This window comes from Aspergillus steynii (genome assembly GCF_002849105.1).
Source record: "Aspergillus steynii IBT 23096 chromosome Unknown P170scaffold_7, whole genome shotgun sequence".
NCBI classification, from domain to species: Eukaryota; Fungi; Ascomycota; class Eurotiomycetes; order Eurotiales; family Aspergillaceae; genus Aspergillus; species Aspergillus steynii.
In genome coordinates this window covers 1,820,881-1,847,147 of record NW_020194404.1, presented here as the reverse complement: position 1 = coordinate 1,847,147, position 26,267 = coordinate 1,820,881, and the positions used below count along the sequence as shown (strand labels likewise).

The 26,267-nt window shown below is 52.3% G+C and overlaps 9 protein-coding genes across 9 annotated transcripts; 4 read left to right on the top strand and 5 right to left on the bottom strand.

The window, feature by feature from the left end:
• Window positions 1-1,660: 1,660 nt before the first annotated feature.
• Window positions 1,661-7,278, top strand: P170DRAFT_467112 (putative ABC bile acid transporter). Its single transcript, XM_024852455.1, has 2 exons — window positions 1,661-1,842; window positions 1,949-7,278. The coding sequence occupies exons 1-2, from the start codon at window positions 1,778-1,780 to the stop codon at window positions 6,882-6,884; spliced, it is 5,001 nt and encodes a 1,666-aa protein (XP_024701230.1). The 5' UTR covers window positions 1,661-1,777; the 3' UTR covers window positions 6,885-7,278.
• Window positions 7,279-7,904: 626 nt separating this feature from the next.
• Window positions 7,905-9,263, top strand: P170DRAFT_256384 (uncharacterized protein). Its single transcript, XM_024843052.1, has 2 exons — window positions 7,905-7,960; window positions 8,047-9,263. The coding sequence occupies exon 2, from the start codon at window positions 8,300-8,302 to the stop codon at window positions 9,041-9,043; it is 744 nt and encodes a 247-aa protein (XP_024701229.1). The 5' UTR covers window positions 7,905-7,960; window positions 8,047-8,299; the 3' UTR covers window positions 9,044-9,263.
• A 503-nt stretch (window positions 9,264-9,766) lies between these two features.
• Window positions 9,767-12,658, bottom strand: P170DRAFT_365495 (C2H2 type zinc finger domain protein; the record flags this gene model as incomplete). Its single annotated transcript, XM_024844706.1, has 6 exons — window positions 9,767-9,993; window positions 10,056-10,471; window positions 10,531-11,575; window positions 11,636-11,923; window positions 11,974-12,456; window positions 12,532-12,658. 6 exons carry the CDS (start codon window positions 12,656-12,658, stop codon window positions 9,767-9,769), a joined length of 2,586 nt encoding a protein of 861 aa, XP_024701228.1.
• Window positions 12,659-12,933: 275 nt separating this feature from the next.
• On the top strand, window positions 12,934-13,946 carry P170DRAFT_512531 (SDR family NAD(P)-dependent oxidoreductase; the record flags this gene model as incomplete). The annotated part of the gene is made up of 3 exons (XM_024854996.1): window positions 12,934-12,991; window positions 13,055-13,510; window positions 13,560-13,946. 3 exons carry the CDS (start codon window positions 12,934-12,936, stop codon window positions 13,853-13,855), a joined length of 810 nt encoding a protein of 269 aa, XP_024701227.1. The 3' UTR covers window positions 13,856-13,946.
• Window positions 13,947-14,115: 169 nt separating this feature from the next.
• P170DRAFT_364352 (putative amidase) lies at window positions 14,116-15,815 on the bottom strand (the record flags this gene model as incomplete). Its single annotated transcript, XM_024844636.1, has 3 exons — window positions 14,116-15,047; window positions 15,110-15,732; window positions 15,787-15,815. 3 exons carry the CDS (start codon window positions 15,813-15,815, stop codon window positions 14,116-14,118), a joined length of 1,584 nt encoding a protein of 527 aa, XP_024701226.1.
• Window positions 15,816-17,171: 1,356 nt separating this feature from the next.
• P170DRAFT_364060 (putative neutral amino acid permease) lies at window positions 17,172-18,714 on the top strand (the record flags this gene model as incomplete). The annotated part of the gene is made up of 3 exons (XM_024844624.1): window positions 17,172-17,364; window positions 17,419-17,848; window positions 17,919-18,714. 3 exons carry the CDS (start codon window positions 17,172-17,174, stop codon window positions 18,712-18,714), a joined length of 1,419 nt encoding a protein of 472 aa, XP_024701225.1.
• Window positions 18,715-19,121: 407 nt separating this feature from the next.
• On the bottom strand, window positions 19,122-19,514 carry P170DRAFT_478854 (uncharacterized protein; the record flags this gene model as incomplete). Its single annotated transcript, XM_024853599.1, has 1 exon — window positions 19,122-19,514. One exon carries the CDS (start codon window positions 19,512-19,514, stop codon window positions 19,122-19,124), a length of 393 nt encoding a protein of 130 aa, XP_024701224.1.
• Window positions 19,515-19,763: 249 nt separating this feature from the next.
• mpkC (mitogen-activated protein kinase mpkC) lies at window positions 19,764-21,777 on the bottom strand. Its single transcript, XM_024843051.1, has 9 exons — window positions 21,582-21,777; window positions 21,474-21,521; window positions 21,258-21,387; window positions 21,149-21,192; window positions 20,979-21,078; window positions 20,567-20,923; window positions 20,429-20,507; window positions 20,181-20,364; window positions 19,764-20,127 (listed from the first exon to the last, which is right to left on the bottom strand). The coding sequence occupies exons 1-9, from the start codon at window positions 21,635-21,637 to the stop codon at window positions 20,013-20,015; spliced, it is 1,113 nt and encodes a 370-aa protein (XP_024701223.1). The 5' UTR covers window positions 21,638-21,777; the 3' UTR covers window positions 19,764-20,012.
• A 618-nt stretch (window positions 21,778-22,395) lies between these two features.
• P170DRAFT_500674 (putative DEAD box helicase involved in nonsense mediated decay) lies at window positions 22,396-26,024 on the bottom strand (the record flags this gene model as incomplete). Its single annotated transcript, XM_024854151.1, has 5 exons — window positions 22,396-22,902; window positions 22,974-23,067; window positions 23,129-25,143; window positions 25,209-25,567; window positions 25,635-26,024. The coding sequence occupies 5 exons, from the start codon at window positions 26,022-26,024 to the stop codon at window positions 22,557-22,559; spliced, it is 3,204 nt and encodes a 1,067-aa protein (XP_024701222.1). The 3' UTR covers window positions 22,396-22,556.
• Between the last annotated feature and the right edge of the window lie 243 nt (window positions 26,025-26,267).

Here is a 26,267-nt window from a genome sequence, read left to right as displayed (position 1 = left end):
TGGGATCGCTATAACTTGCGTTGGTGACGACAGGTGGGTATTCAGAATTGACAGGGATGAACACGGCAGCAATACACGCGACGGTCAGCGACACTGGTGATGATGGAGTGGCTGTCTCGATAATGACCCTGGGCCAGGGAAACTCGACAGACACGGCGCTAAAGGTGTTGAAAATCCATTGACTTTCGTGAGTAGTTGGAAATTGAAAAGTCTTCGACTCGCCATCTCAAAGGCTGAACGGTGCTATGTCGCATAGTGCCTAGATCCATGTCTAGAATTCCCAGGTGCGAATGTCAATGCGGCAAAAGTTGGCTCAGGATGAGCATGTGTTGGAGGGCGTAGCTGTGGGCCGGTACGATCCCTCGAAGTGGCCACTCGGGGTTTGCAGCCTGAGAGAATGTACTGACGAGCGACGTGGGCGACATTTTTTATAGCATTCTTCTGCAGAGTGGAGTGAGAGGTGAATAGGGAGTTGGTAAGGAGGAGTCCGCGGGACGCCGAGATGAATGTAGCTGCCATCATCCTGACCGATCGACTGGTGGGGGGAGCAGGCGATAAGGGCCGGTCGAGTGGGGGGACCTGCTAATACTGCCTGGTACTATCATCCAAATGTCTTGTCCTTTGCCGTGCCTACGGGATAGCGTCGGGCTAGGCTTTCGTCGTCCGACAATGAAGCCTATTCGGTCCTAGGCGACTTCTTATCACGAAGGGGATGGGAAGGTTGAGTCAGAGCTCCCGCCAGGGTTACATTCAGCGGGGAACATTCTTGTCAACTGATCTGCTCCTGCAGAACCCGAGCGCAGATTGAGTCAGACCGACGAGAAAGTCGGGGACTCAATCGAGGCAAACCGGTGTGACGGGCGCACAGACGGTTAAGCATCAGTACGCATAGCAGCAGTGTACCTTAGCGATGGACTAGGGACATAGGAGTATAGGCTCCATCCTGCGTAGCATCCATTGCCTGCTAATTACCCTAAAATCCTTACGTAAAAACTCGGTCGCATCACGACATCCGCGTCAGTACCATCTAGGGAGTACAGAGTCGCATCACTATCAGCGCAGGGACCGAGTACTTCATGCGAAGACGGCATGGCGATGACTAAGGGCTGCAGCCATCAGATAAATCCGGCCATTCTCGTGGTTTCCATCATTCCAGCCCGCCTGTGAGATCCGTAAGGCATACGCTGCATGCCATACGGAGTAAGTGAAAATGGGATGGCCCCCGTCGCTCACCGTTAGTTCCTGGCGATATGGAAACAATTAAGGGCCGCCAGCCAATTACCCTCGAGCCGTTGGCCTGGATCTCAGCTTTTCGTACAGACGGAGGCGGTGGGACTCGCCCGTGGGTCCTCCAACTAATCCGAACTAACCTGCTTCCGCCTTCCCTCCGTCATTTCTCTCCCTCCAGTTCTCTCTCTCTCCCTCTCTCCTCTCTTCCCTCAGCTGTCGAACGGAGGACGTGGTGCGTGATAAATTTATTCTTCGCCATCTTTGCTCTCATCTCTTATCCTGTCTCCCCTCCCCTTCTCTTCTTCTTTGTACACTTTTTCCTTTTTTCCGTCTGGTCGAGTCCCGTTCCCGTTAGAGTCGTGCAATGCTAGGCTTGCCCTGCATATCAATGTTAAGGCACTTCTAAACCGTGGACAGAGTCGCTGTTCATCCCCCCCCCCCCCCCCCTTGCAGATCTACTATATCTTGAAATTAAACATAAAAGCAAACGAATGAGTTTCCAAAGTCCTCGTTGCAATCCCGGCGTTTTCCTATCCTACTGCCGGAAATGATACCGGAATGTCATGGCCCGGTTTGGGCGATCGACGACCTGTCTCGTTGCTTCCAACGAAAGTGAGTGCCTCCATCCTCTGTTCTTTCTCGTTCTCTTCGATGTTTTGTCTTCAATTTTCCATCGGATATCAGGATCATTTGCTAACCATTGGCCCTTGCATCGCAGTTATCTACAAGTTATCTTTCCACTTACAGCATGCGGCGTCTCTCTATTGTTCATCCTCCTTCGTATTGCCTATCGTTATGCGGTTTCCCGGAAGGGTGCTTCCTACAAAATCCTAAACGATGATCCCGCCGCAGCCGACACTCGAGATGCTGGGTGCGTGGAAGAAGAGCAGGGCGAGGAAACCGACCCTATGTTATCCAAGGCGGCACAGGCCGAACAACTGGAGTTTGAAGTCGATCGTCCTCGAGGCGAAATTCTTGTCATTGCCCTGGAGTTAGCGGCGTTGGTGGGAGAAGTGGCGGTATTTATTGCCATTCTGTTAACCGATGGCTGGGGCCACCAGGGTAAACTCCCTGCCGTGGCGAAGTTGATCTCCTGGAGCTACATCCTGTTCCTCGCGTCCGTGCGACTGCTTCTTTCGACTCTTGAGCTGCATTCCTTCCCCAGACTATGGAACCACACCGCTACATTGTATGGCCTGCAATGGCTGTTCGCCGTGTTTGTCTTCCGCTCCGCGGTCATTCACCCGATTTCGGGACGTGCCGTGACTTTGAGCGCGATCGAGTTCTCGCTGTCTACCTTCCTCCTGCTTCTTGCTATGACCACTCGTAGAGGAAATAAGGCGGTCTTGGTTCCGCATGAGGACGGCCTCGAACCGGCAAGACATCCGACTGCAAGCTTGCTATCCCTTCTAACTTTCAGCTGGCTTGATCCTCTCATCTTCAAAGCCTGTAGACAGACTCTGGAGCTTGAGGATGTTTGGAATTTGACGGGCCCACAGAAGGCCGCCACTGTGCTTGAGGACTTCCGTCGGAGACAGTACAAGGGTTCCTTGACTTGGAAGCTCCTGCGCTACTTCAAGGGCACGCTTCTGGTGCAAGGCGCATGGGCCGTGTTTGCGAACTGTTTTACCTACCTGCCCACCATTCTTCTGAGGGCAATCTTGCAGTACGTCGAGGATCCCCGGTCCACCACGCCGAACGCCGCCTGGTTGTACGCTTTCTTGTTGTTTTGCTCCGGCGCGATTCAAGGTGTTGCCGACGGACAAGGCCTCTTTATCGGGCGCAAACTGAGTGTGAAACTCCGCGCTATCATTATCGGCGAGATTTATGCCAAGGCGCTCAGACGTAAAGCCAGCGCCTCGACTGATTCTTCGAAGAAGAAGACGGCAGATGAACCTCCGGCTGATAACAAAAAGAAGAGCATCTTTTCCTTCGGTCGCAAGAAAAAGAAGGCAGCCAACGACCCCGAAACGGATCCCGAGGATGCGAAGAAGCCAGAAGCAGAAGACGACACTCATCTGGCCAATATTGGTACAATCATCAACCTGATGGCAATCGATTCCTTCAAAGTCAGCGAAGTCGGTGCTTACCTCCATTTCCTGTGGGCTAGCGTGCCAGTGCAGGTTATCATCGCCGTAACCCTCTTGTATCGACTGCTTGGATTCAGCTCGTTCGCTGGTATCGTCATTATGGTTCTCATGCTACCCGTCAACATCTTCATCGCCAAACAATTCACCAAGGTCCAGAACCAAATTCTGGCCGGTACCGATGCTCGCATTCACGCCACCAACGAGATTCTCCAGAATATCCGGATCATCAAGTATTTCGCTTGGGAGCAGCGGTTCGAAGACATTGTGAACGAAAAGCGAAAGGCGGAACTCAAAGCCTTGCGCTTCCGTTACATTATCTGGTCAACGGCGGCAACGGTCTGGTATGGGACGCCGATTCTTATTACCTTCGCCTCGTTCTTCCTTTACACCGTGGTTGAGAAGAAGGATCTGACTCCGTCGGTTGCATTCCCTGCTTTGTCCATGTTTTCTCTGCTCCGGATCCCTCTGGATCAACTTGCCGACATGCTGGCTCACGTGCAAGAGTCTAAAGTCTCCCTGGATCGTGTTGATAAATACCTCAACGAGGAGGAGACCGACAAGTACCATCAGCTGGAGCCCGAGGAAGACGACGGGCAACCCCCCAGAATCGCACTGGACAACGCCACGCTGACCTGGGGATCCTCCAAGGGACAGAACCAGGATGAGACCTCGGATGAGACCGCAGAAGCATTCCGTTTGATCAACCTCAATGTCTCCTTCCGGATCGGAGGTCTCAATATCATTGCGGGTCCCACGGGATCTGGAAAGACATCGGTTTTGATGGCCTTGCTTGGAGAAATGAAGCTCTTGGAAGGACGGGTTCACCTGCCCGGTGGCACAGTCAGCCGAGTGGAACTTCCCGTGGACCCTCAGACAGGGCTTATCGAAAGTGTCGCGTACTGTGCACAAGAGGCTTGGCTCGTGAATGACACGGTCAAAGAAAACATTGTCTTTGCGTCTCCCTTCGACCAGCGCCGCTATAACGCCGTGCTCAAGGCATGTGCCTTGGAGCGAGATTTGACCATTCTTGATGCTGGTGACCAGACAATGGTCGGCGAGAAGGGCATCAGTCTTTCCGGAGGTCAGAAGCAGAGGATTTCTCTTGCACGTGCTATCTACAGCAGGGCTCGGCATATTCTGTTGGATGATTGCTTGAGTGCCGTTGATTCCCACACAGCCAAACACATCTTCAGGGAAGCTCTTACAGGACCTTTGATGATGAACCGCACTTGCATCCTCGTCACACACAATATTGCCTTGACTGTTCCACAGGCACACCACGTGGTCGTTCTGGACAACGGTAAAATTGTCGCCCAGGGCGAACCGGATGAGGTTGCAGCTTCGGGCTCCCTGGGTGAAGATCTTCTCAAATCCCGACCGACCTCCAGATCTAGCTCACAGCGCCCGTCCCGCGGACAGACTGGTTTGGAAGAACAAGGCGATGAGGATTCCCACGCCAATGGTACTGCCACTAATGGCTCTGCCGCCAAGGGTACAAAGCAGGAGGATGCCCGTCCCAAGCTGGTGGAGTCGAAGGCGGTTGGCAGTGTCCAATGGTCCACTGTCAAGATGTATCTCAAGTCCATGGGTTCCTGGTACTACTGGGTCTGTGCCGTGCTTGTCTTTTCTCTGCAGCAATTGGGATCTGTCTCCACCAACGTCTGGATCAGACAGTGGGCGAATTCCTATCGTACCGAAGAGCTCGGAACGGAAGATGCGGGCAATTACGCCGCGATGGCAAATTTGAAATTCCCATCCTTCAACGTTGGAAGTGTCCCACGGAGCTCGCCCGTAGGCTCTCCTCACATCAATGCGCAGGCCGCCACGACTTCGTCATCGAATGTGAACGTTTCGTACTACCTTGGCGTCTACGCGCTTCTTGGTGTCGTTTACCTTATGATATCTTTGACCAGAGAAGCAGTCCTTTTCTGGGGCTCCCTGCACGCATCGTTCAAGATCCACCAGCGTCTTCTCAAGACCGTGATGCACGCAAAGTTCAAGTTCTTCGACTCGACACCCCTTGGTCAATTGATGAACCGATTCTCCAAGGATGTTGAAGCAGTCGATCAAGAGGTTGCTCCGGTGGCAATCGGTGCGCTCCACTGTCTCGCATCGGTCATCATGATTGTCGTGCTTATTTCGGTTATCACGCCTGGATTCTTGATTGCGGGCGTCTTCATTACGCTCGTATATTTCGCGCTGGGTGCGGTCTACTTGAACTCATCTCGTGATCTCAAGAGGCTGGAGTCTGTCCAGCGCAGTCCGTTGTACCAGCAATTTGGCGAGACTCTTAACGGTATTGTCACTATTCGTGCCTATGGCGACGGGCCCAGATTTATCGTGGACAACCATCGCCGGATCAACAACTACAACCGGCCTCACATTTACCTCTGGGCGAGCAATCGCTGGCTGGCACTCCGTGTCGACATCACAGGTGCTTTGGTCTCCTTTTTCACTGCCGTTTTCATCATCACGAACATTGGCAAGGTCGACGCCGGTGCTGCCGGTCTTTCATTGACGTACGCGGTCACCTTCACCGAGAACATACTGTGGCTGGTCCGACTCTACTCTGAGGTTCAACAGAACATGAACTCCGTTGAGCGAGTCAACGAGTACCTCGGCGTCGAGCAGGAGGCTGAGGCAGTCATTGCCGACTCGAGGCCTCCGGCAAACTGGCCCAGCGCCGGTGCTGTTGACTTCAGCAACTATACCACCCGGTATCGCCCTGACCTCGATCCCGTTCTGCGCGGAGTCTCTTTCACGGTGCAGGCCGGTGAGAAGGTTGGCATTGTTGGTCGCACTGGCGCCGGTAAGAGCTCTCTGGCTCTTGCCCTGTTCCGCGGCCTCGAGGCAGAAAAGGGACACATCGAAATCGACGGCGTAAAAATCGATGCCATTGGTTTGCGTGACTTGCGAGAGGCCATCACCATTGTGCCTCAAGACCCCACTCTCTTCACCGGAACGATCAGGAGCAATCTTGATCCGTTCAACCTGTTCACCGACGAGGAGATCTTCACGGCGCTTCGAAGGGTGCATTTGATTGGGCCCGGCACTTCGGGGACTGCGACTCCCGTGGCAGGCAGCACGAGCACCGGGACCGAGCCAGGCGCGATCAACGTAAACGGATCTCTGGTCCTGGATAACAAGAACGTCTTCCTGAATCTGGAGACTGCGGTATCCGAATCCGGCTCGAACCTCTCGCAAGGCCAAAGACAGCTCCTGTGTCTTGCGCGTGCCCTTCTCAAGAACCCCAAGGTTCTCATGATGGACGAAGCCACGGCTTCCATCGACTACAACACGGATGGCAAGATCCAGGAGACGCTCCGTGAGCTCCGTGAGAGCACTATCATCACCATCGCGCATCGTCTCCAGACCATCATCGATTACGACAAGGTTCTTGTGTTAGATCACGGCCGGGTTATTGAGTACGATCACCCCTGGACGCTGATCACCAAGGAGGACGGACTCTTCCGAAGCATGTGTGAAAATAGCGGGAACATGGAGGTTCTCGAAGAGGGCGCGAAGAAAGCATGGGAAAACAAACGTCTCGTGGATGATTCTTAGACCGCGAAAAAACATTATCCCCTTTCTTAATTATACATAATTGTCTTATTATTCTTGTTCATGTTTCATCTATACTCCGTCTTTCTTTCTCCCTCTGGCTCTCCTGGTTTAGATGGATGAGCGCGAGAGGATGCGAAAAAAGGCGACTTGAAAAACAAAAAGTTGTGAATCCGAAGATGACCGTATTCTTACTCTTACCACCTGCTCCAGGGTATATCGTTACTACGATCGTTGGCGTTTCAAGTCTTTTTTGTCTCCCTGTTCATTGGAATAGTGTTCGTTTCATGTCCTGCGTTGCATGGGTTGCAAGCATAAATAAGTGGATGAAAAACTTGTCGACATGCGCAGATGACCTGATAGACCATTGAAGATGATCGTTAAGATGCGAATCGAGAGAAAATCGAAATAGCCTGATCCCCGTAGCTTCCCACCTCCGCGGGTCTCGATCGACAGTCTCCACCGCGTTTAAACGGCGAACCCGCGCAGATCCGAAAGTATGACAGCATCCACTTCCCAACGAACCGCCTCGCCCAATCTCCCAATCCAACGGATCCACCACCGTCCGATCTGGCAAGTCCCGAGTCATGCGCCGTTGCAGAAAATCATAATCCTTCAAGAAAAAAAAAAAATTCATGGCTCGGTCCATCGGGGCTCTCGAACTCTGCCTCCCTCGTCCCCGGCCGCAGGGAAAGTCGGGACCCGGAAATGATATCACGAGCAGCGCATGATATCACAGATGGACCAATCGAGAGGTGGCGGAGGTCCCCATTTGGCATTCTTTTTTTCTTTCGTTCATGATTTTCTCATGGATAATTCCCCACACATTACCACTCCCATCCCCGTTCCCTCCCTCGTTCTGCGCCGAAAGAATCCTGCTTCCCACCCGGTGTTGGTCTGGAAAAGCCGCGTAAGACCCGGGCTTTCGAGCCCTTCAATGGATGAAACGTCGGTAATAAGGTTCATTGTTTCCAGGGTGCAGAACAGCCCGTTAGGCTCACAGTACCGACGACCGGGCGATCGATGGGGGAGAAAACGGGCTGCCTTATAGGATCATGATGCAAGGTCGATCCCAGAAGGTAGGTAGGGTCGGAGTCTCCGGAGGGTTGAAGAAAAAAAAGCTGGTTCGTTCTCCGGACTAATATTAGACATGATTTCATCATAGCGTTGCATTTTCTTTTCATGACTTCCGGGCCACTAGATTGTAGGTGAGGGTTGGGTTGGGGGGAGCGGAGTTATAATAAGGGTGGTGTGTACCGGATGGGGGGTTTGGATTTTTGATTCCTTCTGCAATTTTCTCCCTGGATTCTAGGATCGGGTTTGTGATTTGCTTTCCTCTGCTTGACTTTTCCATTGTTGCTGTCAGAAACCCTCATCGGAAAAGACCACGACTACTGTCGAGTACATACAACTACAACATGCGTATCTTCTCAGCCCTGAGCGGCCTCCTCCTGGCCGGCGCCGCCTTCGCCCAGAACACCAGCTCGTCCTGCTCGCCCAAGTCCGGCGACGTGCAAGTCGTGCAATTCGGCTGGGCCCTGCAGTACCTCGCGGAGCGCTACTACTCGGCGCAGCCCTTGAACCAGACCTTCCTGAACAGCGTGACCAACAGCACGCGCGCCAACTACTACACCAACTTCCAGGGCATCCAGCGCCAGAACCGGCTGGGCGTGCGCGCCGTGCAGCAGCTGGGCTCCAAGGTGTCCGGGTTCAGCGCCCCCCGCTGCAACTACAGTTTCCCGTCCGCGTCGGACGGCGAGACTTGGGTGAAGAACGCCCTCAAGCTGGAGCAGAGCATCACCGGTGCCCTGGTCGGGCTGGCGGGATACACCCAGTCGCCGGAGGTGTCGCTCCTGCTGGCCCGTCTGTCCGCTGAGCACTGTGGTCATGCGTACTACATCGCCAGCCAGCAGCAGGGCGTCGTCTTCCCCACGAACAGCTCCTCGCTGGTCCCGGCCTACACGCCCGACTGGGTCCTGCAGAACGGTACTCAGCCTGGAAAGCTGGGCTCGTACATCAAGAACTGCGTCTCGCCTCCGTCGTCGCCGTGCGGCGAGAAGCTGAACATCGGGCCGCTGGTGGGCACGTTCGGAGCGAACGCGACCAACTCGTCCTCGTCGGCGTCGGCGTCGGCGTCTTCGCTGTTCGCAAGGGTGTTCTAGGCTGCGGATTGGGTTGATTCGAGTGTAACTTGCCCAGTCAACGACACAAGGCACTCAAGTGAAATTGCAAAACGACATCTAGTCCTGTTGGAGGAATGACGATTCGATTTCCTATTTGTTTTTTAACGAACGCTGTAATATTTGGAATTGTCTCCGCATGTTGATTAATGTAATGCCAGTTAGGAGATCGTGTCATGTAATGACTAATGTACAAGACTTCTGAACCTATACATCTATCCCATAGTAGTTTTCGGAGTGGGCGGCATAGGCGCGTAGAGACGATCAGGTCGATAAGCGGCATTCGATATACGACATCAGCCAAGATCGCATGGCTTCCCAATGCGAGGGTGGGTTCCAGCTGAGAGTAGTGACATCGAGGCTATGTAACCGAGCCTCGATGCCAGAAAGCTAAGTACCCACGCACTTGGCTTCAAAGTTTGATGTCGATGAAATGCGCATCATTCAACCGATCACTTGCAACAAAGGATCGTATCCACAACTGCCGGCCCGGTTGGTTGAGAAGAAACCGAGCAAAAAAAGAGTTCCTATCCCAACGTTCTGCGAGAGATTGTGGAGGCGTAGGTCACGATTCATCACTTGGAATCCTGAAAACAGCAAGTAGTGATACCTAAACCAGTGAAAGGCGTTGCTACGGCCCTAACGACCAATTCAAAGAACGGTCATTGCGTGTCTCGTTGCGTGCATAAATTCTATTCGTGTTCCTCATGCCGGCCGAACCAAGGCCAGGTATTTCTCTAGACTCTCTCCAAGTGTATTTATAAATGGCCATTGCGTGTTTTTGCGGAAGAGACGGGCCCACAGTTTGATCACAGCCCCTCCAAGGCTGGCAGGGTCCTGGCCAGGGAGAACTTCTCCCTCATCCAAGTCCATCGAGGTGTATGCTTCCTCGACGATGCAGCGTGTCCAATGCAGGATGCGACTTTCGTTATCTGCAGCGAGCAATGTCAGCAAAAGTTCATGTAGATCATTGGTTTAGTTGCATAGTTCATACCGCTCAATTTTTGGTCATTGCCGGTTTCTGCCAACGATAGTAGCCATTTACTGAGAAGAACGGCACATTCCAGACTGGCAATTGAATGCCGGACACTCCAGAAGAAGGCCTGGCTGCGTGCGACATGGTCAATTCCAAGCCGCACGGGAATGCTCAATGCATGCGCCGAATAGATAAGTGCAGGGGTCAACCGGTAGCTTCGTCCGGGTCGTGGAGATCTGTGCAATGCAGTGGCAATTCTGTACGGGTCTCGTGTCTCAAGTTGACGGAAAGGACCCAAATTAAGGGATAGTCGAACGTAGGCGAGGCCTAGGAGTGAGCTCGACGTAAATGGTATAGGCCCGTTTTCATTATGAGGGTCAAGGCTTGACTCAGGGGCTTGTTGCCAAACCGAAGTCCAAGATCGCAATGCTCGCCTAGTAATCACTATTAGCAACCATTCGTATCACCCAAAGTTAGTGTCACAAAGACTTACTCAAGTTTATTCAACTCCTCCGTCGGCAATGAGAGCATCTGGTCGCCTGTCGGCAAAGAAAGCTCACTCACCAGGTGGATGCGCTGAAGAAGGCCATGGAGCAATATATAGTTACCCAATGGGGCTGGGATTGGATCCAACATGATTGTGGACCGCGACTGTTGTAGAAGAAGTGCCAATGCATCTTGGAAAAATAATTGCTGCGAGCCGACTTCCTTTTGAGCCGCCTCCCATTCTTGGGCTGAGCCTGCCTTCCACTCCTTCGTCGAGCATGGCAAGCGCAGATGTACTTCGCTGCTGCGGAGCACTGGGTAGATATTGTATGCTATGCTATGGACGTGAACAAAGCAGAAGGCGATGAAACGTGTCCGTCGGATAGACTCCTCTTCCGCCCACTCGTGCCACTGAAGAGGTGCATGTCTTGGGGCCACAGTGATATTCTCTGTCATACCAAAATCGCGGAGACATCGCACAAGCAGATTCTGAATACCAAAAGACTCTTGCACCAACTCAGCACCTTCCCAAGTAGAATACGCCATCAGGGAAAGCAACGTTCGGATGTTTTCAATTTGCCTCCACGCGCTCATCCCTATCGCATTTTCAGCCGGTGCGAGTATCGGGGGTTGACCGGGCTGCTGGGACGGGTCACGCAGATTTTCCAATGGTATTTGAATAACCGTGTTGTAGGCTCCTGTTGGGGGCTGACTAGACTCTTTCGAGATTCTGTGAAGGGCAATGGCCTTCGCGGCATGGAAAATCCTCTCCGCATTGCGATGCTCAAAGCGGTACTGTGCACCCACTGTCAAAAGCGCCAGAATAAGCTCCGGAGCGCGCTCGTTGATTCGAAGAGTCGGGACATGAAGGAAGGGTAGGTGAGGATGGAATCCGTCAAAGAACGAGGTCAAGTATCTCGTCAACGTGTGTCGAGAGGGCAAGACAAAATCCGGTATAAGATGCCGGAACTCTTCTAGAGAAGTGGCAAGGCGCAGCCTTTGCTCTTCGCTCACCTTGAGCGGAGTAGACTTCGTGGAGATTTGAGGTGGTTCTAATGGAATAATTAGCAACTGTAAACTTGTCTACACACCTCTAAAAGACAATGGCCTACCATAATCAGAGACCGTTCCCAAGCTTTGATCACCGGGTGGTACGGATGGCAACCAGGACCGGAATGGAGAATCACCCCGCGAGCCCTCCCTCTGGCCCCGACGAGACGATCCCGGTGCGTCTCTTGTAGTCCGACTAGGGTCCGGGACGTCGGCGGGGATTGCACTCTGTACTTGAGGGACATCGCCCATCGCAGGAACCCATTCGGAGGGAAGTCCGATCGAGTCCAAGAAATGGGTGAAATCCTGGAAATGATTCAAGTCCTCCGGTAGATATGGCATCGGTTGAGCTAGCAGGCCGTTAGCCAGTAGGTATGATAGCGCCAGATGCTCGAATTACCAGGGGGTTGGGGATCCCGAAAGTTGCCGGGCAGTAGGAGCTGAGCGGCCTGCAGGATGTCGGCATCGTGGGTAACGGCAGGATGCGGATCTAGAACTGCATGGCTGCTGCTTGGATGCAGCATACCTGGAACGTTCTGTTCCATATATGGGACCTGCGGTGGCGGCTGCTGTGGTCCAGGCCATTGCTCCATTGTAGTAGACTGCACCGGCGGGGGCATCTCGGATCGCGGGGTAGGTTGGACATTGTACGGTTGCTGCTGAGGCTGAGGCGGCGGCTGCTGCGGGTGGGATGTCGATGTCGACAGGTCCGACGTGCGACGTGCAGCCGCCTGGGGGTGTTGATCCGACGCATCTCGGTCTGGTTGGGAGTTGGGCGATATCAAACCATTATTATCGTGCGTGATGCGAGAGTGGCGTTTCAGGAGATCCCGTCGAGTAAAGGCGGCGCCGCAGAAGCAAACGTAGGGCTTTTCCTTGGTATCTGCAGACGGGCATCAGCGAGCGATCCTGCAGAGAGCAGCTAGCGTCATGTGGCATGGCGGTTAGTGGTTCATACGAGTGCGGACATGCCTATCGAGATGCTCGGTTCTCCTAAAGCTCCGACCACAGTGGCTGCACACCCGGGGTTTTGCTCCAACACTTGAGCGGCGACGGGCTCGGGGATTGGAAGACTGGGACAACATCAAGTCATTTGGGGATCACACGATGATGCTAAACAAACAGGGGAAGACTCTCCACTTTTGGAGACAGCGCAGGGGCAGGACGAGAGCCGGAGACGATCGGACGAGAGAGTCGAGGCGGGAGGGGAACGGAGCCCGTGACTCCAACACGTGCTCCAACGCCACGTCCCCACTTCCTCCAACTTTTTCTCTACTTGATATATCACCAGCATCTATACTGTTGAGAACATCTACGGAGTATATCTACTGGTCGACATCAATCTCGATCCATCATCAGAATGCCTCTCGCCTATTCCTTCCCCGGAGTGGCCCTCGTCACCGGTGCTGGCGGCACAGGTATGTCCCGATATATACTTCAACCACATATACTACTAGTATTCATAAGTTAACATTATCCAGGCATCGGTGCTGCCACCGCTCGAGCGTTCGCCCAGGCAGGATGTCCCAAAATTGCAATCACAGATCTCAACCCCGACTCTCTCGACCAAACCCTAAAATCAATCCTCAGGGTACACCCCAACACCCAGCTCCTGGCTCAAGCAGGAAATGTCGCCGACGAACAATTCGTCGAGTCCTTCATTCACAACGTCGTCGAGACATTTGGTCGCATCGACTACGCAGTCAACTGCGCCGGGATCCTTGGAGAAGCCCAGCGATCCACAGAGACAACCACAGAAATCTTCGACCACATCAACAACGTCAACTACCGAGGGACCTTCCTATGCTCTCGAGCCGAGTTGAAACAGATGCTGAAGCAAGAGCCCCTGCCTAGCCACGACTCCGAACGTGCACCCCAACGAGGATCCGTAGTCAACGTTGCCAGTCAATTGGGAATTGTGGGACGTCCTAGCGCTCGTAAGTGTAAACTTCCTTTTAAAAGACGAATCTCGAGCTAACGACACAGCCGCATACTGTGCCTCCAAAGCTGCCATCATTGCCATGACTCGATCCGATGCCATAGATTACTCCAAGGACGATATTCGAGTGAATTGCGTCTGTCCCGGGGTGATCGAGACGCCTATGACCACGTACAGCGAGGAGGTTCGAGAGCGATTAAAGCCTGCCGTGGATATTGCCCCGATGAAGAGAATGGGAAAGCCGACGGAGGTTGCGGATACAATCCTGTTCCTCTGTTCTACTTTTGCATCCTTTGTGCAGGGTCATGCGCTTGTTGTCGATGGAGGGTATGTCATCAATTAAGGAAGTACATGATGTAACGAAATTCTCTTTACGTTCTGCATAGCTTTTCAGGTTTCCAAAATGTCCATAATTTAGTCTTTCCATTTGAGTTACTCTTTTTACAAAAATTTGTAGAACCTTGCGCTCCTGTCAGACGGAGGTGGCTTAATTGAACCGGCAACTAGCAATAGCAAACATAATTACATTCCTTATTCGTCATCTATAAACTATCCAGACATAATGCAGTCTATCCGTACCATCTGTTTCCTCTGGACAGGACATCATACACCCTCCTTCCAGTTGAAATGTGTCTCCCACGCGTGCCCAGCCTTCAGAATCTTCGACTCCTCCCACAAGCCCCCGACAATCTGCATCCCCACAGGCAACTGCACCTGCGGGTCATCCTTCGAGGGCGCAAATCCCACCGGGATCGACATCGCAGGGTGCCCAGTCACATTAAAGATAGCGGTATTGATCGTCAACCCCATGCTCGGCGTGACAGACTCAATCGGCAGACCGCGTTTACCATTCCGAGGCGCAACGACAGGCGTCGTGGGCATGACCACAAGGTCATATTTCGTGAACACCTCCTCATACAGATCTCGCAGCTTCCTCCCAATGTTGTTGGTCTTGCTGTACAGATCCGGGAACCGCGAGGAGAGATACAGCCCGTTGATGATGACGTTTTTCGTCGCCGGGAACGCTCTCTGGAAGCCCTCGTTTGTCCAGGGGAGTCGCTCGCGCTCCATCTCGGTCATGGAGAGACCGCGTCGGCCGTGGGCGTGGCCGAGGAGGGTTTGAGCGCCGGCGATGCGCTGCTGGATGGTCCAGATGGCGGGCCCGTTGAGGTGTTCTGGGATCGACACTTCTTCGATCGTGGCGCCGAGCTCGGTGTATTTTTGGATTGCGCTCTGCACCGTCTTCTTCACGGCTGGGTCGACCATGCTGTGTTCGAATCCTTCTGTGAGAACGGCAATTTTGAAACCATCGAGCCTCGTAGGCTCCGTTTGGAGGGCGTTGGCGTATAGTGTTGATCCGTGCTTGGGACTTCCCAGGCACCTATCGTCCATTCCGTCGTAGCCGCTGATCGAGTCCAGACAGGTGGCCACGTCGAGGACATTCCTGGCTAGAGGCCCAGTGTGATCATTGATAGCATCCCCGCTGCTGATCCCGCTGTAGGGTACCAGACCATATGTGGGTTTAAGCCCGACACCTGTAGTAGATGATTAGCATTGATTTGATGCAGGAGAAGACGCATATCAGTCGTTCACATACAGCCACAGAACGAAGAAGGCACTCGGATACTCCCCCCTTGATCGCCACCAATAGTGATATCTACCAACCCGGCAGCAACCAAAGCAGCGCCTCCCGAAGTGCTACCCCCGGAAGAATACCCAGCGGCGAAGGGATTCTCAACCGTCCCCTGCGCACTCGTAAACGAGGAGGTCGAGTGACAATAATTCTCGCAAGTCGAAGTGCCCAGAATATCGGCCCCAGCATCCAAAACGCGAGTCACCACGGTGGCATCCGAGGCCGGGGTCCAAGACGGAATGATATCGCTTCCCAGAAGCTGCGGCACGCCGGCAACAGCAATGCAGTCTTTCAGACTGAAGGTCTTTCCGGCCAGGGGCCCACCGTTCGCATTGCCCTTGATCAGGAACTTATGGGCCCAGGCTTGGCCGAAGACCTGCTCCTCGGGGGACGGACGCCGTACATCTTGACGGGGATACCGCTCCAAATCAGGCACGGGTTGGTAGTCCGGTAGATTGGAGACTGTCTCGGCACAGTCATGCACCGCTGCGAGCAGCGTCTGGAAGTCATCTTCTTCGTCCGGCGCGACGGACAGGCCTACGTTTTGCAGAAGATCCTGAACATCACCCTTTTTGACCGGGTTGTTCCTTTTGCGACATGTAAGTAGAGCACATCCAATAGCACAAGGGCCTCGGACTTACGGAGAAATCGACGTAAACAGCACCGACATGGTGATCCGGCGAGCGAGTGAAGTATCGTGGCAGGCGGGCTGTGGGCGTGGACGTTCGCACGGGTTATCAGGAAAAGAGATCGAGGGAGATAAGTGGCATTTTGTCGATCGGAGAGCCCATTGGGTCTCCAATATCATTAGAGAGGCATTTACCTAAAAATCGATCATCTCCATCGCTGTCGCCATTTTTCTCCCGCCGCTTCTCCAACTCCAACTGCCAAGCCCACGGGCTCTTATCACCGCCGTTGGAGTAGCGATGAGGCGACTCCAACGTGGCAGGACACGATCGGCGAGGAATATCAGGATTCCAGCGGTTTAGTCTAGTGCCCGTAGCTAAACTAGTCGGACACCGTCCGGTGGATGTCAAGCTAGACATGGTTGAACCCCGCTCCTATCTCAGGGCGATTCTCCAACGTCCGAGTTGATAACGAGTCCGCTGTCATCCCATCCACGAGGGAAAGGGACTGTAATTTGCACGGCAATGCACGTATCCATTATTGAAGACAATTTTTAACAGATGAATAGACCTTTTTCATATATATCACATCGCCAAGGAATGCTCGGTGCTGCAACGAAGAGCCGTCCGAAAGCTTTTAGGGTTCGCCTGGCCTCATGACTGGAAGACGCAAGGGGGAATGAATAGTCTGATTTCTGCCTCCTTGTCATTCCGGATCACAATACTCCCTCAGCTGAGATATAAAATCGTCATCTTGAGACAGTTCAGCATATGCGAACAGCTGTTATTTTCCCGTCTCATGCGGAAAAAATTCCCATTTGCCACTGACATCACGACCTCCCAAGAGTACGTGTCCATTCACCGGGAGCAACGATCAAAAGGCATTGGTAGTATGTTGACTTAAAGTAAGCTTCTTTTTAATCCCACTTGAACACCATCCTACTAGCTGTTCCGTACTCCGTCCTCGGTGATAACCCCGGATTTTCGACTGCGGCAGGGAAACCCCCATCACGCATCAAGTACTCCAATTGCTGCGTTCGATTGACCCCGACTGCTTACTCCAACGCGGTATCTCTGGGGGATTCTCGAGCTCCTATAGACACGGAGTACGGAAATAGCCTGTCCTGGGTGATTGCTGATTAGTTCGTGAGCGTTATCAGCTCGTCGAGTGGATCCTGTGCTCCAAGGCTGTTATCAGTAAATCGTGCTGTACGAGCCAGAGAGACGGTTCCTTATCGATGACAGTCAGGCTTGGTTGCCGCTTGCAGGGAAGCCAAGGAGGCCAAAGGCCGATCTCAAGAGCATATTTAAAATATAGGGCATTTCACGCCAGTGATCCTGGTTTCTGCAGGAGCGCTTCTTTCTAAAACCGACTGCCCTTGAACCCATTTCGGCCTACCATGGCGACCGTTTCCGATGAGGTTAAGGACGTGAAGATCGCAGCGGCTAACCCGCCCGCCGATGACATCGGCATTGCCAACTCCGAAGAAATCAAAGGCGGAGATGACCAGTATGAAGTTTTCAAGAGAGGAGATGGCCAGGTGGACTTCCGGACGGTGAGCTGGATTCGCGCATCAGCTATCTTTCTCAAGAGTGAGATCCTCACCTGTGGTATGAATTGCGTTGTAAAATCCTAACGCATCATAGTGCTCTTTGCTACTGGCATACTTTCCATTCCGTCGGTCATGTACGATCTCGGTGCCTTTCCGGGTGCCGTGAATCTAGTGGCCTGGTGCCTCATCAATGCATACGGAGCTATCATCCTCGGAAACTTCCGCAATATGTATCCGCAGTGCCACTCGGTGGCTGATATGGCACACTTAATCGGTGGGCCTATCCTCCGGGAGATCGTGGGATTCATGTTCATCGTGACCTATGTGATTACGGCCTCATCTGGCATCATCGGTGTCTCGGCTGCCTTCAATGCTTTATCACTCCACGCCATGTGTACGGTATGGTGGTCAGTCGTCGCGACGGTCATCATCGCTGCGTTTGCCAGCGTCCGGAAATTCTCCCACATTGGATGGCTCACGTGGGTTGGCTTCTTCAGCGTTCTCGTAGCCGTTTTTATCATCGTGTAAGCATGATGAATCCTCCTCATCATGAGATCATGTGCAACATGAATGATTGACATACTCATCCTCCAGAATCGGCGTAACCACTCGAGATCGACCGGCAGTTGCTCCTCAAACTGGCGACTTCGACCTCGGCTACCGTGCCATTGGCCATCCTACCTTTGCAGCTGGTATTACGGCTGCAGCCACGATCTTCGTCTCCAGCTCAGCCACATCCGCTTTCCTCCCTGTGATATCGGAGATGCGCAATCCCAAAGACTACCCCAAAGCGGTGTATCTCAGCATGGGTTTTGTGACAGCCTCCTACCTCAGTTTCGCCCTTGTGATCTACCGCTGGTGTGGGAAATGGATCGCCTCTCCGTCTCTTGGTAGTGCCGGCGAAACCGTCAAGCGAGTCGCGTACGGCATCGCATTACCAGGTCTCATCGTCAGTGGGTCCTTGTATGTGCATGTTGCCGCCAAGTATCTCTTTGTGCGAATCCTGCGCAACTCGAGACACCTGCAGTCGAACAGTCCGACGCATTGGGGTACGTGGTTGGGGTGTACAATTGTCCTTGCAGCAATCTCATTTGTGCTGGCTTGCGCGATTCCAATCTTCACGTACGTATTGGCCCTTGTGGGAAGTCTCTGCTTTGCCCCGCTGGCGATCAGTTTGCCCGGGTTGTTGTGGCTATATAGCCATGATCATTATCGACGAGGGAGTGTGATGCGAACGGTGGTGTATGGTCTTCATTGTGCACTTGTTCTGCTGGGAGCCTTTATGACTGTGGGTGGGACGTACGGGGTGATTGTTCAGATCATGGATGCTTATCATAGCGGGAAGATCGACAAGGTGTTTTCCTGCGCTGACAACAGCGGATCGGTCTAGATGGGACTGGGGTTAGCGATTTCGACGCCATGGTTGATGATTTCAAGTACCTGTGATATTATATAATTTGTACGACATGCCACCTTGCATCATGCACATAGACTATGTGACTAAACCGAGACAGACATGTTGACCTGTATCTAGCCATAGAGAGCGTAGGGATGATGGTGGAACAAGTCACACAGACTCCCTTGCTTACTTCTCCTGCAGGTTAGTTCAACAAGCGGTACGCTGCAATTAACAGACCAGGGTGTTTTCTTACGCGAACCAGACAGAATGGAACGGAGTAAGTGATTCCTCATAACCCAATCCAATTGTATTCATGATTTATGTAGCGCATGACCTAGTTCGTCTTAACCTAATGTTCATTGCACAACTTCGTGTGATAGGCCGAAAAATGTGCCCTTTCAGCATCGGACGATATAACTTCGGATCTCAGTCCCCACGCTGCTTTCTGTGTGCGGAATACGACAGGCTTCCGAGTCGCTGTCCCCAAACACTCCGACAGTCTGGTTGCGGGCACAAGAATCGTCCTGGAAGAGCGTCACCGTACACAAGGGTTGTGCAAATCCCCCAGGAATGTATGCTAAGCCTCCACCGTTGAGGATAGCGCCCCGGCAAACTGTGCTCCCATTTCCCGAAAAGGTGGTCATTTCGCCTGTGCATTGTTTGTTCTGGAATATGTTGAACTCCCATAAGGCATTTGGTTTGTGTTGTTGCTGTTGGGTGTTCAAGGGAGTGGCACCGATAGTCTGTAGAAAAGACAGAAGGACAGAAGAAATGGCGTAGTTGGGTTTCATGGCGATCGCAAAGATTTGGCTGGACTTTCAACTCTATTCGTTCGATGGAGGGGCAGATGTGTTGATTCGTTGAGTTCGAGGCTGAGAGAACAATGTGATCCGATCTACTAGGTTTTCTTAGTACGTGTTTCGATGCCGTATTAAGTTCAAGGGAACTGACAGCCGACCTGCGCAATGACGAGAAAATCGATCCCTGAGTAGCCGACTTGGGTTTTGGAGTTATTCATGCGTAAACCAGACAGAACTGCACCAAATAAAGCCTCCGGAGTGAAAAAGAAAGGAAGCTGAATTGGGCTACTTAAATGCAGATTTGTGAAATGACCACAGGCAAGGGGCATGACCCCTACCTACTAATGTAATTTCCCACTCACCCAAAGAAACCATCCTCGGTTTTGGGTTCCCTGATTCTGTACGGACCCTAGCGCCGAGAAGTAGGTAGGGCGTAGGTTTCAACATAACCGCATTTCAATGGCCGGCTGGGCGATGCTGGTATTCGTCTCATTCGCGGCCGATTTCTTGTAGAAAAAGGTCTATGTTGCTGGAGATGTCATCTTGGTCTAATTCTGGTTGTGCAGTGCCACCGAGACTATGGTAGTCTAAAACTTCGGAGTATCTGCAATATCAAGTCAGTTGAGTGCTTTGCAGGGTAGATTCAGTCACACCAACATCATGAATTTCCACGTGTCTTTGGGTAGATCAGCATCGTTGAATGACCAGTCAAATGGCTTTTCTGCTGCGGGTTCATCATTCGGATCATGATAAGGCGCTAGATAGGGATGCTGCAAAGAATTCTCGGCAGATATTCGCCTTTCGGGGTCAAATACCAGTGTCTTTTCGAGAAGATCAATGGCTGTTTGGTATGCAAAATGAGCCACATATACCGTATATACCTCAAAACGGGGGGACGCTCTTACCATTATCATCAAATCCCGCAAACACGGATTTCAACTGGTGGGATCCTTTCTTTGGCAATGAATTGACAAGCCGTCGCGTCTGGCGCCTCCAGTCAGCTTTCTAGATAAGAGTTCGATATCCACCTCGTCCAAACTCACATTTGCGCTCGTAATCCTGTTTATGACCTCGTCGGGGGGATTGCCAATGATGTCGGTGATTAGATAGAACTGGTTGATGTGATCCTTTCCAGGAAACAATGGTTCACCCCGTAGCATCTCGGCAAAGATGCAACCGGCACTCCAAATATCGACCGCATCGTCATATCGTTGCCATGTCAGCATAATCTCGGGTGCCCGGTAATATCGCGTGGAAACATAGCCCGTCATTTGTGGTTCTCTCACGCGAGCCAAGCCGAAGTCGCAGATTTTCAGATCACAATTTTCGTTGACCAAGAGGTTGCTTGGCTTGAGATCTCGGTGGATCACACCGGCCGAGTGGATGTATTTCAACCCTCGCTGCAGATGTTAGAAAAAGAAGCCAACATTGGTCTGTCGCCACTGGAAACCATACCATTATCTGATACATGAAGAACTGTGCAAATCTGGCGTCCAGCGGTTTTGCTCTCATCAGCTGATTGAGATCTGTCCCGAGAAGCTCCGTGACTAGGTATCTGCACTCCCGTGTTAGCGAGCCACAGATACTGCCCAAAAGAAGGGCAAGATGAATCTCGTCAACCATACACGTCTTCTAGTGGCGAGATGAAGATATCAGATAAGCATATGAGCTATTCGTAGTTAGCAAGACCACCGATCTGAGGCCCCCTTTTTTCCAGGCGTACAGGGTACGTACGTTCTCATGTCGTAGTTGTTTTAACAGCTTGACCTCTCGGTAAGTGCGCTTAGCCAGGGCGGTACTGGCGAACGGGGTCATCATTTTCTTAATGGCCACATTTTGCTGGCCGATTAAATCATATGCGGAGCTAACACGGCCAGGTAAGTATGGCCCAGGGAGGATTTGATCAACGAGGCGAGTCAACCCTCAGGGGTGGGACGGGGGTGAGAATACCAGACAAGGCCAAAGGCACCCAGGCCCACGGGTTGGACGTTTGCATATCTACTCAACTGTTACCCGTGGAGATCATTTGGGTAGCACGTAAGCCAGAGGGAAGCATACCTGGTAGTGGTCTCGAAGTTCGTGCCCAGGATCTCCGATCGACTGAATTCTGCCATGGTGCTAAATCAACTGAAGGAAGGCTGATGATGTAAAACAAGTGGGCTAGTGTAATGCAAACGAACGCCAGGATGCTTGAATGAGGAAACAAAGCACTATGAGATGATAATGATGAAACAGGCAGAGTTTTGGTTAGGAAGTATGCTCCGCGGTGTGTGTACCTGGAACCATCATAGGCCCGGAAGATTGCGAGGGCTTCAGTCAGCCGGAGCGCACGGGCTTCGGGGGGGGGGAGGGAAAGGAAGGGGGAAAGGAATGGAAAGGGAAAGGGAGAAGAGGTGGGGGGGAGGCCTTGCAGCCTGCGAGCCAGCCTGGAGAGGGCCGGAGGGTTGGCTAAAGTGGCTCTGGCCAGGTGGGCTGGCCGATAAAGAGACTGCCCAGGTGGACTGGCGAGTGGCCGGTATAGATCAAGCTCGCCCAGGCCGGCCGCTGATTGGCGGGATGAGATGCCAGCCAGCGGTTGCTGAACCAAGTTTAACCTGGCAGCGTAACCCCCTTAGGCTTTTCGCCGGATCCACCGTGACTGTTGCGCCGGCCCATTGGTGGAAGTCCTTCCATTGACATCCACGGATGTACGACCTTAGATGTCGGTAGGTGGATGTCCATTGGTGCGTGCGATGCCGTGCTGTGCCCTCGCCTACTCTGCATGCCTCAGGCAGATCTCAGATACCATACCGGCCTTGCACACGGTCAATAAAAAGGGGTGGAGTCCAGCCCATTCGGCCATTGACTACGGAGCCCTACGGAGTAATAATTAAATGGATCGGAGGTTCCCATTCCTGGCGAATCTTGGTTCTGCTGGCCCTTGGCTCTCTCGGAAAAGCTTCTTTCCTTTCGGTTTCACTTCATTCATCTTCCATCCGTCTACTCGACATCACTCCTCGACCTTTCTATCCGCCGGAAACGTTGCCTTCAATCTCAATCATCCAGCAGGTTGACCGGTGGCTTCAAGGGAGCTTGGTTGGCTCTCGCATTGGACTCGGCTATTCTCAGCAGTTCCTCATCGAGCACCTGAGCACCCCCGTTGGCGAATTCTTGGTACTGTCTCAAGGCTTGTTTTCGATGGCTCTCGGCATCGACAACTCGGCTGGAACGATTGGCAACCGGAGGAGGGACCGGACGTGTCGACCTGGCTGCGGGTCTGACCGACCCTTGAAGACACTCGCAAGAGCAGGTATGAGTTGCTGAGCACGGTTGACCACACGGGTGGCCGCACAACAATCTCTCGCAGTCTCGGTCGCATATAACCCGGTCATGCGGAAAGCTAGAGAATTTACTGGCTTAATAACCGGGCCCATGCAGTGGATAGGGCACTCTTTTGGTTTTCAGACTTACTTGTGACATCGCAGAGTACACTTGTGCCCACACTCGAGCAGCTCGTCGCATTCGAGACTGCACCCGCCATTTATCCTATCCCATTCAGACGGCTCTATCGAGATGTTAGCAAAATCCATTCAAACGCCAAGTTGCGAGCACGATCGAGCACACACCCCTGAGAAATACTTTGTTTCCGTGTTTGACACATGTTAGCGGCAGATAAAATCCCAGTCGCCGCCGCGGTTGGTCGGTACCCATGATGTTGATGACTCTCCACCACAACGGATCCGCACAAGCAAGCGACATGGCATTCCCGAAGAGATAAAATCCCCTTTTCGCGCGCGAAAGAGCCACGCAGACCCTGTTGTCGATAGACAAGAACCCGACTCCCGAGTCGCCACTGCGCACGAGGGAAAGCAGAACCACTTCGTTCTCTTCTCCTTGATACGAATCAACCGTCACGACGTTCACATAATGACCTTGGAGATATGAGTTGCTCCTCAATAATTTGAGAAGCTTTTTCCTTTGCCCGTTATAAAATGTCAGGATGGTAATGTCCTCCACCCGTGTCCCGCTGAGCACCAGGTGAACGAAGAGCCCCACGATCATCTTCGCTTCCATCTCGTTGAACTTAGATGACAAGCTATCGCTGCTTTCTGGCCACTTGTGAGAAAAGAAAAACGACCGCACATCACCAATTCCAGGAATGGCGGGGCGATTCTGTACAGACGCATGGTCTTGCAGGTCACTATAGATCGGTTCCAACAGCGCGCGTATTTCAGGCGCCATACGCCTTTGTCTTCTCAACGTAATATAATCTAAGCCATTGTGAAGCAGACGCTCGAACATCGATATGTCCAAAAAGAATGGCTCGCCCTCAAGATCTTGGACTGAACAATGGCCCTTGAGCTGTTGGTGGTCGCCAACAAGGATCAGCTGTTGGACGGACGGAAAACAGGCTGCCGCTATGGGTGCCTCGATCGCCTCGGCTGCTTCTTCGACAAGAACCACCTTAGGGTTTACTGTCGAAAGGAGACCCCGGTACTTGCTAAGTCCCGTGGCTGTCACCCCAATTACCCGGGCGTTCTGAAGAATGTGAGCGTCTCTCTCGAATTTGCCAATCTGGAGATCTCCCGTGGTCTGTGTGTAAATGGCGGCTAGGTTGCGGAATACTTCCAACATCTTGATCTTGGCTGCTTTCCTTAGAGCATTGTAGACTGCACCGCGCGCTCTAACGGGCACCTTCCAGAGGTCACGAGCCTTTAGATACTCTTGACAAACTGCGTCGGGCAGAGAGCTGCCCTGGCCGCAAAATCCTTCTTTCAGGAATATGAATTGGCCCTTGAGAATCTCGTAGTCATCTTCGTCTATTCCTTGCTCGGCTTCAAGTTCTTTCAGTTGCTCGTATTCAAGGTCGACCTCATCTTCGACGAAGCCGAAGTTTTCTGCCGCATAATTCACCTCGAATTTGATCACTTTTTCTCCAAGCCAAGCGACCAGCGGGTCGATGTCATCCTTCTGGTCAGAACGAATCCAGCCCTTGGCTCCTTGGATCAGCGCGTCAGATTGCTCTCGGCTTAGAACTCCGAGTCCAACGAACGCGGAAGATGGGAGTGGTCTATCTGCGTTTTCTGAATTGAATGCTTGCAGGAATTCTATCATCGGCTGGATCATGTTCCTCAGCTTCTTCCTCGCTGGTCCCAATAAGCCTCCTTGCAGATTTGCTGCCGGCTGATTCTGTCGGATAGAATATAAAGTTCTCTTCTTGATCTCAAGGTCGCTGCTTCGAGCCCCAACCCGAATGTATTGCTTTTCGAAGAGAGAAATATACTTCAGGAGCTGATCCAGTGCATGATTTGTCTGAGACGAAACAATAATCGGAGGGTCATCGGGCTTCATGTTTGCCAGCATTATCCTTAAGGCCACAACTGATACGTGTGTCTTCCCAGTACCAGGAGGACCCTGAATGATGGAGAGGCGTTTTGTGAGCATGTGCCGCAATGCTTTCCACTGGGTAGCGTCGAGCTCTCCGGTTGGCGTTTCCGGCCAATCTCTGAGGATATCAATCCGTCCCTCTTCGCCGGAAATGCCAATAGCTGGTTGTATATCAAGAATTGGACCCTCTTCCACATAAGAGGGGGCATCGGCATTTGGTTCAAGAAAGCAAATATGCTCGGCTAGGGGGAACCTGATAATATGAGCCGTGAGCCCAGAGACTAGAGGAATATATTCGCAGTGGATTGTTTCGCCTACTTTTCCTGATTCATCTTCTGGAGGACTTTCATCGTGTGCCTCACCGATTCATAGTATCCGTTTTTTGCTTGGACCATGATCCATTCTTTTTGAGGATCAAAATCTGCGTCTTCTGGCCGGGCGAAAAAGATGTCAATCTCGGGTGGGTGTTGCTTGACCCCTTCCAATGGCCTTGCTGCAACAATAGCGACAACACATTCACTTTTGAACGAGTCGTTCACAGATGACAAGGCAACAATTGAGCCACTCCTGAGCCGTGAAGAGTACTCCCAAGCAATGTTTCTACCCGCCCTGCTTGTCGAGAATTTTATCCGAAAAGCCAGATCTTTGTGGGCAAACGTGATTCCGGCGATGTAGACCTGGACGGAAGAAGGGAATTAATTAGATTGTATTGTCCCCGCTTCAAGCCACGCAAAGGAGACTGACCTTCTCATAAATCGCTACCATCTGAGAGTCCGACATATTTGGGTCATCTCTCACAAACGCCACCGCATCCCTCAAAGGAGCAACGGCATCCTCTCTGAGTAATTCATAATGGGCCTTCAAATACGCACTCTTTGATTTCCAGGGGCCAACGACCCGATTAGGTGCAAGCTCAATGAATTCGTCGTCTGTGTCATCAATGCCCAGGATTTCCTCTCTGAACGGAATCTCGGGCTTCTGAAGCCACGGCTCAGGCTCTACGAGCTCGGGTTGATTGAAATAGGCTCTGACGTCGAGGTTGACGGGAACGGTCGAACCTACTCCAATCCGTGAAAAATGATCATGGAGACGCTCAGAAGGCAAAATGGGTGGGAATCCATTGGATGAGTCCATTATTCTTGCTCGTCAGGCTAGACGATCAGGACAGTTCACGGATGGGAAAAGGTGAAAGAGAGGGGTGGTTCAGATTCAAATTCTATGATGGGAGATCATTCAATGATGAAGAATAGCTGACAAGAATAGCGAAGGAAAGAGATGAAAATAGCGCAAATGGGAGCGAAGGGAAACTTGAGAAATACCATTCACTTGAAGGGAAGGAAAGGTGAGAAAAGAATAAGAGGGAAAAGAGAGGGGGAG

Excerpts from the sequence above, each read along its gene's own strand:
- P170DRAFT_467112 (XM_024852455.1), top strand. The coding sequence starts at position 1,778 with ATGATACCGGAATGTCATGGCCCGGTTTGGGCGATCGACGACCTGTCT. Across the intron at positions 1,843-1,948 it reads TCTCGTTGCTTCCAACGAAA|TTATCTACAAGTTATCTTTC; the intron begins GTGAGTGCCTCC and ends CTTGCATCGCAG.
- P170DRAFT_256384 (XM_024843052.1), top strand. The coding sequence starts at position 8,300 with ATGCGTATCTTCTCAGCCCTGAGCGGCCTCCTCCTGGCCGGCGCCGCC.
- mpkC (XM_024843051.1), bottom strand. The coding sequence starts at position 21,637 with ATGGCAGAATTCAGTCGATCGGAGATCCTGGGCACGAACTTCGAGACC. Across the intron at positions 21,522-21,581 it reads AACTTCGAGACCACTACCAG|ATATGCAAACGTCCAACCCG; the intron begins GTATGCTTCCCT and ends ACAGTTGAGTAG. Across the intron at positions 20,508-20,566 it reads ACAGGATTACGAGCGCAAAT|ACGCGACGGCTTGTCAATTC; the intron begins GTGAGTTTGGAC and ends TGGAGGCGCCAG.